The sequence below is a fragment of the Gastrolobium bilobum genome, unplaced genomic scaffold (assembly GCF_033153095.1).
Source record: "Gastrolobium bilobum isolate Gb01-03AN ecotype WA unplaced genomic scaffold, APGP_CSIRO_Gbil_v1 utg53169, whole genome shotgun sequence".
NCBI classification, from domain to species: domain Eukaryota; kingdom Viridiplantae; phylum Streptophyta; class Magnoliopsida; order Fabales; family Fabaceae; genus Gastrolobium; species Gastrolobium bilobum.
This window is the reverse complement of record NW_026898687.1, coordinates 226,072-234,593: the sequence shown is the minus strand read 5'-3', so window position 1 is coordinate 234,593 and position 8,522 is coordinate 226,072. Positions and strand designations below refer to the sequence as shown.

Genomic DNA, 8,522 nt, shown 5'->3' with positions numbered 1-8,522 from the left:
GAGTCACTGAAACTCGACCGGATTTTGGGGGTCAGAGGGGTCGATATGCATATAGGGTCCAACTTGTGACCCCAACCCTCAGAAGGGAGGGGTCAGGGTTGACCCGGGTCAACCCGAAGGTGAAGCGGGGTTTTAAAACACTGATTTTATATCTCTTTTGCGGCCGGAGAATTGAGCATTTTGTAGTTGAGAGAAATTTAGTGGCCCCTCCAAGTTAAACGAAAAGGGCACATTTTACGATCTAAGAGTAGTAAGAAAAGTTGATTTTTGCGGTGAAAGGAGAAGATATATCCCCCGTACAAAAATGTGTGAAACAATATTGAATATAATGTTTTTAGAAAAAATTTAGTACAATAACAGATTATCTTACTCTAAATAATGATTTAGTTTTATTATATAAGGGCATGTTTGGTGCATAGTATAGGATAATGCCTGGTAGTATAAGATCTGATTGTATAAGACCTGATTGAATTTTAATACTATCCAGCGTTTGGAACGGTATTGTATAAAATAATATATTGTATAAGTTAATATCATCTAGTATTTGGTAATGCACTGTATAATACTATATATGATAAAAGTAAATATTTTAATAAAAATATCCTTTAATAAAGAATTTATATAATTCTTCAAAAAATATCATATGATATTAATTTTTATAAAAATTTATTGATCATTGTGTCCAAAATTTAAATTAATTTTTATAAAAATAAAAATATTCAATATTTTAAAAGTTAATATATTGAAAAATTAATTTTTATTTTAATAGATTAATATTAAAATAATATATTAATTTTTGAGAATTACATTGGTCAACGATGTTAATACATCAATCTCTTATCAGGCCTTATCCCTCACCCTTAGGCCGGATTAAGTTATACATCGTTTTGATGTATTAAGGGATTATGGTATATAAGCTTATACTATACGATGATCACACCAAACAACTGAAAATGTCATAACGTATAGTATAAGCTTATACTATCATGCCATACGTCACACCAAACAGACCCTAAGGGTCTATTTGGTGTGATGTATGAGATGATAGTATAAGCTTATACTATACGTTATGACATTTTAAGTTGTTTGGTATGAATATAATATAGTATAAGCTTATACAACATAACTTCTTAATACATCAAAATGATATATAACTTAATCATGTTTCAGGGGGAAAGATAACGTCTGATAAGATCTTGATGTGTTAACATGGCTGACTAATTTAATTAACAAGAATTAATATATTATTTCAATATTAATATATTAAAATAAAAATTAATTTTTTAATTTTTAAAATATTGAAATTTTTTATTTTTATATAAAATCAATATATTTTTATAAAAATTAATATCATATGATATATTTAGAAGAATTATATAAATTCTTTATTGAAGGATATTTTTGTTAAAAATATTTATTTTTATTCTATCTAATATTGTACCGTGTATTACTAAATACTGGATGATATTATCATATAGAATATATTATTTTATATAATACTATATCAAATATTGAATAATATTAAAATTTAATTAAGTCTTATATTAAATTTTATTTTAAATTGTACGCCAAATATACCCTAACAGTTAATAATTTATTTGTACACATATAAGAAAAAAGGAAACTAGAATAATTAAGGTTGTCGGAACTAATTAATGACTTTTGACATGACAGATTCATCTCTATCCGAAGTAATGTGATATTAGTGAATCCATTCTAATATTTGAATTGAATTAGAGGCATATGTGTTGTTAAGTATCACTTGGTCAAAGATTAAATTTTCTTGCCTATTTTCTTCTTCTAAATTTACAGTTTGACTTGTATTAGAGGCATGTGTTTTCTTAATTACACGTTGCATATGAGTTTTCAATTCCGGTTAAAAATTTTAAAATTTTTCTATGTTAATTATTTTGCTTTTTTCCCCTCCGTTCCTCCATTGTTTGTTTTTAGCAAATATTTATCTCCTTGCAATTAATTTTATTTTTTGGTACTATTTTCTATTTTGGGCATTAAGGTCATAATAAAAAAAGAAAATGACAAAAGTAGTCAAAAAGAGACATGCAAACCATGTGAAAACTTGAAGCAAAGAATGCTTAGCCAAGAAGATGAAAGGAAAACATTAAAAATATTTTACGTAAACAAAATAAACCAAAAAAATAATAAAAATTGAATCCTATATAATTTAATGGAAAAATGTTTATGCAGTTACTGCATATAAATTATCTGGATTTATTTCTAAAACGACGTCGTTTTGGTATTGAAATTTTAAAAAATTATAAATATAAAGACTATTATAACCCTGAAATAAATTAAAATTACAAAAATACCATGATTTCGTCCCAAAACGATGTCGTATTAGGCTTACTGCAAATAAGTTATCTGTAGTAACTGCAGAAAAAGTGAACCCATAATTTAACATGACAATGTCATCTAAGAAAATCTTAATAATCAATAATTAAATTGAAAATGATAATTTTATAACTATCTATTTTTATATATTCTTTTTCTCCCTTACCTTATTATCATATCATATTAATAAGAGTAAATATCATTTTCGATCATCAGCAAATTTTACGATGCCCGCTTTAGTATCTAACAAATAAAAATGCTATTCCTGCTTCCTAAGAAATTCAAAGTGGACCCATTTTAATCTTTTTGAGAGATTAATATAGATCTTTTTTGAATTTGTAAGAAACCACGATTTTAACTAAATGTGTCCATTATGAACTTTTTAAAGACCACGAATAGTCTTTTTATTTGCTAAGGACTAAAAAGAATATCGTAAAATTTACTGATGGTCAAAAATGATATTTACTCTATTAATAGTAACCAATATAACGAAGGTGCACCGCCAGGTGGAGTCTGGACAAATCACATTCCCAAATTTTGAAAAAAAAAATTATTGAAAAAAGTTTCAGTTTTTTTTTAAATAAAAAATAATTTATTATTGTTGCTTTTTGGGTGGGCCCATAAAACAGTACTATGCTGCCTGCACTATGCTTCAACCGCTAAGCAAACGAGGGATGAGTGAGGGATGGCAACACCGTCACGTCGTGGTGCCGAGTCACTACTCGTTTTCAAACTTGTTGCTTCATTCACCTTCACACCTTTCTCTAGGTGTTTCCCACCTTCCAAATCTTTCTATACCCAAAAGAATCATCAACGGTTATTGGATCACCAATTCATCATTGTAAAAAAAAAAAAAAAGGTCAAATAAAAATTTGGAAAATTAATTATAAAGATTAACTGATTTTCCATTTTAATTAAAAAAAACCCAATAATTAGTACCAAATTTGTTGCCTAGTTAACTCCAGCTGCGTATATACTTTTTTGGTTTATTATTAACGTGTGATTATAGTGTTAAAAGTTGAATCATTTACTCTGTCACTCTTTTTTTTGGCACTTTGACTTAAAATCAATTGACTCATTTTGTTAATTTTTTATTCATAATAATTTTATTCTTTGATTTTAAATGTAATTTTATTTTAACTTTAAAAGAGCTTTCCTTTATCTTAAATAAAAAACAAATTTTGTATTAGACTAACCAAATGGAAATTTTGTTATATTTAACAATTTTTTTTTTGGTAAACATATTTAACAATTTTTAAATACTATTTATATAGTTAATAAATAATTAACAATTCTTCATTCGTGATTACCTTACTTATAAAATAAAACAGAAGTTAGCAAGTTTTTTAAAAATTTATTCAAAACAAACAATCCATAACAGTTATTCCAATTTTATTATTCAAAAATTAATCATCACATACCTTTAACTGTTTTATTCTATAAAATAATGTCAACCAAATAAAAAATTTCAAAATTTGAAAAAGAGGTAACCATCAAATATAAGAAAAATGCATCGTTTTTTCTTTAATTTCATTAATTAGCCTGCAACGAGTGATATTTCGGTTAAGGAAATCATGATTAGTAAGAGAAGATTCGAGTCCCACTGTCACATGCTTAGAACACTACGTTCACCCATGAAAGGAGAGAAACCAAAAAACGAAAACGGTAAAAAAGAGAAGAAAAAAAAAGAGACCCAATCCAATGCACGCTGCATGGTTAGCGCGTGTACCCACCTTACCCCCACCGCGTGTAACCACCAAAAAGCACACCTCTTCTCCCTCACTCTCTCTCAAATAAAAAAAAAATTAAAAAAAAAATCCAAAACCGTTTCACTTTGTTTGAGACAGTCTGTGTGTACAAAAGGGAATGCTCTGTTTCGACAAAAAGCCCCTCGGATCCCTCCTTCATTCCTTGCTAGTTTCACTCTCTCTTTCTCTTTCTCTCTTTTTTTTTTTTTGCATAGCTGGGTCCCTTAAAACTCTTCGTTTTATTAAAAACCATAAACCAAACCCCAAATTCAAATTCGAATTCATGGCTGAGAATTTGGATGATGGCGAGTTCTGGCTCCCACCTCAGTTTCTTACCGACGACGACACGTCGTTTGTCAACAATAAGAACAAACTCACTGTCTTGAACTCCAAAAACGACGACGCGTTCGACGTCGTTTCGAGGGCTCTGTTTCCCTACCTGAGTTCACCTGTTGAGTCCGTGGTTGGCTCCAGTGAGACCGAGAGTGACGAGGAAGAACACATGGCCGAGTTGACTCGCCGAATGGCTCACTCAACCCTCGAACTCGGTCTCAACCACCATAACCATGCCTTCACTGCTGAAAAAAAACCTGAGGTACAAACACAAGAAAACCACATGTTCATTTGAATAGTAAGAGCTTTAGTTTTGATGTTTTCTTTTTTCTTTTTTGTTTTTCGAAGGGTTCGTTCGTGTCTGGTTCGCCGCAATCGACGCTGTGCGCGTTTGGGAGTAGCGGGAAAGGTTCGAGTCCAAACGGCAACGTTTTGAACTCTCAGAGGGCAACGTGGGATCTGCTGCGCGCGGCTGCAGGGGAAGTTGAGAGGATGCGTCTCAGCAAAGAAAATTACGGTTTTGTCCCTAACGCCACCGGAAATCCCTCTCCTGTGTTTTACGCTCAGCAACAGGCGCTATCTCACCAGCAATTGCAGATTGCACAAGTAAGGGCTTCAACTTTACCATTTTTGCGTACTTATAATTTTAGTTAATTTTTTTTCCTTTGTTTTACTTATTTTTCATTTTCTTTTTTAGTTTCAGATGCTGAGGCAGCAGCAACTGCAACATCAACATCAACAGCAACATGGTTCGGTGTGGCAGAGGCAAAGTAACCAAATGGTGCCAAAGAGAGGAAGGAACAACAACGTTCGTGGTAATAACATGGGTTTGTCTCAACCTGCATGGCCTATGCAACATGCTAATGGGTTTGGCATGAGAGCTGTTTTTCTCGGAAACCCTTCTGGTAAAAGGCGAAGCACCGGAACCGGTGTATTTTTACCCGTTTGTATTAATAATCCTTCTGAATCAAGGAAAAAATCAGGTGTGTGAATACTTGAAGGAATTTTTTTCTTGTTTTGTTTTGTTTTTGGCATGATTTCTTTTTATTGCTATTGTTCACGTTTTTGATTTTTTTGTTTTTGTTTTTAATTGCAGCGTGTTCAACTGCATTGGTTCCTGATAGAGTGGCGCATGCGTTGAATTTGAAGCTGGGTGGTGGCACGGTGGGAGGCCACTTGCAAAATCAGCAGCCTCGTTTTAATGGGTCTTCAAACATGGGAAATGGTAAATAAAAAAAATAATAATGTGGATTTGGTGTTTTTTTTTTCCCTTGTCAATTTTTCGTTTTTTACCTTTTTTTTTTTATTATGATATGTGAATTTTTTTTTATCTGTAGCTGCTGTTCCAAAGAGGAGTAATAATGGGTTTTCTCAACAGAAGCGCAACCTAAAGCCTCAGCAGCAGCAGCAGCAGCCACCGGTGTACCATGAGATTCGGCTGCCTCAGGAATGGACTTATTGATCTATGGTTACTAGTTTTATGTTTTGGGTTGTTCTAAATGGGAATAGGGTTGTTGTTTTTGGGATAGGAAGTAGGGACTTTTGATGTATGGGGGAAATGGATGACAGTTTTTAGTTTTATTCAACAGGTTAATGGTAATATATGGAAGACACAGTAGGATTTTGTTTTGGTTTGGGAGGAAGAAAAAATTAGGGGTTCTTTTTTGGTTTAGTGTGGGTAAAGAAAATAGTGTTTTTTTTTATTAGTATGTTAGGTGTAAAAAATAATTTGGGAGCCTCTGGAAAAAGCTTAAGGTGCCTGCAGTAGCAGACGGTAGCAAGTGATAGCGATAACAGTAACAATGTGTGTTCCTTTTGGATGCCTTGGAAAGGCAAAAGCGGTGGATGGGTAAATTTTTGCCCCTCCTTTTTTATTTTTTTTGGTTAATAAAAAAAATAGAAATTTGGGAAGTTGAAAAAGCAATTACCAAGAAGGCTGGATCGGATTTGCATAGGATTACAACCTTGCCTATTATTGGATCTCAATGTAATCATATGAGGAAATTGCTTACATCTGATTACAATCTGTCCCTCCAAGTACTATAAGTAATAATGAAATGAATTTTCGTTTAATGATTGTTTGCATTTCCTTGATCTTTTTCTTTAATCTTTTTATGCGTGCCCATCACTATCCTTCTAGGTAATATTTGATTAATAGCAAAACTAGTGACAGTTGTTAACGTAATTATTTACTCTTAAATTGGAAAATGGAACGGTTCCAGATTTATTGAAGATATCCTTACCTTGCTGGAATAAATTAAAGTTGCTTTTGCGTCCCCCAAGAAGCGGTGGCATCTGGATTTGATTTGTATCTGCTATTTACGCATTTAAGAACAAACTGCATAATTTGCTTATATTCATCTTACAGTTTATCGTCACCGTTTATTTTTATTGAAGTTTCTTAAATATTCCTTTTTCATGGATGATATAATGTATAATCTCAGTACCATTTATTTGATTATTGTTTTTTTTTCCACACATTTGTATGTATTTTTATTTTTCGTTTTACCATTATATTTAACGTGAGGTGGTGCCATGTAATGATAAAGCATTATTTGTTTGTTCATAAATTTTAACCAATTGTGGATTCTCCTATCAATGGCTTTTTGTCTCAAAAATATTAATAAATCAAGATTCGGAGTGTGGAGTAAGAAAAGCAAGCAGTGAGAACTGAACCGTTTTCATTGCGCGTGACCCTCTTGCTTTTTAGAAGTAGTAGCCTTTACTTGGAAGGGAAGTTTCGTTTCAACTGGGCTGGTTAGGCCTTGATGTGAAGTGGGCCAGTTTGACACATGTATTGTGCAACACAGAGTGTCTTATTTTTGCTTTTTTTTTTGGGTCTGGTGTTTGTCATTTTAAATGGCTTAAGTTACGTCATTTTAAGAGAGAGATAGACACATGAAAATGGAAATCATGGGAGAGAAAGCGGGTGATTTTTTTAATTTAAAATTCAAATAATTTTTTTTTTCTGTATCTGTCTCTCTCTTAAAAGGACAGAGTGTTATGTCATTTAAAATGACAAACACTTTTCCTTTTTTTTGTATACATATAAAAAGAAGTTTCCCCTTAGTACGACGTCGTTTTGGGGCGAAAATTATGATGTTTTTATAATTTTAATTTATTTCAGGGATATTATAGTTTTTATAATTATAATTTTTAAATGTTTCAATCATAAAATAAAATCATTTTGGAAGTAAATTCAGATAACTTATCTATATCAGAAATATTTTTCTAATAAAAAGAAGTGGGCATGAAAATAATTTTCAGATCTTGGTTTTATTACTGGCAAAAGATTTTTTTGCCTCGGAACTCACCTGCAGTGAGCGGTGCCTGATTTTAAGGCTTTCAACGAAAACGCTATCCATCGATGTTGCGTGCGCCTGGACTTGTGGCAGGGGCGTTCTGTTATCAGGACATGCGCATAACCATTGGGGCATACAAGTACATGTCAGGATGGCAAACATTAACCACACTATCATGAATGTCGAATTGTAAAAAATATTTTTAATAAACCTTTCTCATGTGTCGTTAACATCTATGGTGCACCGACACGGAACATGAGATATGACACGACACGATATTTCGACGCGTTAATTTTAAAAAATATTAAATTTTGATATGTTAGGACACGTTTTAATATTATATAATATTTTTAATTTGTGTAGTATATATTATATTTAATATTCAATAATTTAACAAAAAAATAAAGCTAAACATATAATACCTAACAATTTTGCAAAGAAATATAAGATATTCCAAATGTTTATATTAAACTCAATAAAATAGTAATCGGAATCCAACGAATCTAATATTTGGAACTTAAAATGCAACGCAATGTAACCTTTGAACCTTTTTTGAGTCTTTGCAACGAGTATTGGAGTGTCGGGAAGTGTCAGAGTGTCGGTGAGTGTCGAGAAGTGTCGGACACAACACGTCATGAATTTTGAAGTGTCGGTACTTCACAGATTAACATAAACATAATATCAATGTTACTGTTTATAAAATGCAAATAAAAAAAAGAGACAATAATTATTTAAATTATTAACCGTTGATTTGTTCCTATGCTAATCGTGTTGTCCATGAATCATGATG

The 8,522-nt window shown here is 31.7% G+C and overlaps 1 protein-coding gene across 3 annotated transcripts; it reads left to right on the top strand.

Moving 5' to 3' along the window:
- Positions 1 to 4,253: 4,253 nt before the first annotated feature.
- Positions 4,254 to 6,462, top strand: LOC133318397 (uncharacterized). 3 transcript variants are annotated; one of them, XM_061520386.1, is made up of 5 exons: positions 4,254 to 4,652; positions 4,772 to 5,036; positions 5,128 to 5,413; positions 5,527 to 5,655; positions 5,768 to 6,462. In XM_061520386.1, the coding sequence occupies exons 1-5, from the start codon at positions 4,381 to 4,383 to the stop codon at positions 5,890 to 5,892; spliced, it is 1,077 nt and encodes a 358-aa protein (XP_061376370.1). In that variant the 5' UTR covers positions 4,254 to 4,380; the 3' UTR covers positions 5,893 to 6,462. The 3 variants fall into 3 exon arrangements, with proteins under 3 accessions (XP_061376370.1, XP_061376368.1, XP_061376367.1); XM_061520384.1 differs by having other exon boundaries at positions 4,254 to 4,692; positions 4,779 to 5,036; positions 5,134 to 5,413; XM_061520383.1 differs by having other exon boundaries at positions 4,254 to 4,692; positions 4,779 to 5,036.
- Positions 6,463 to 8,522: the final 2,060 nt, after the last annotated feature.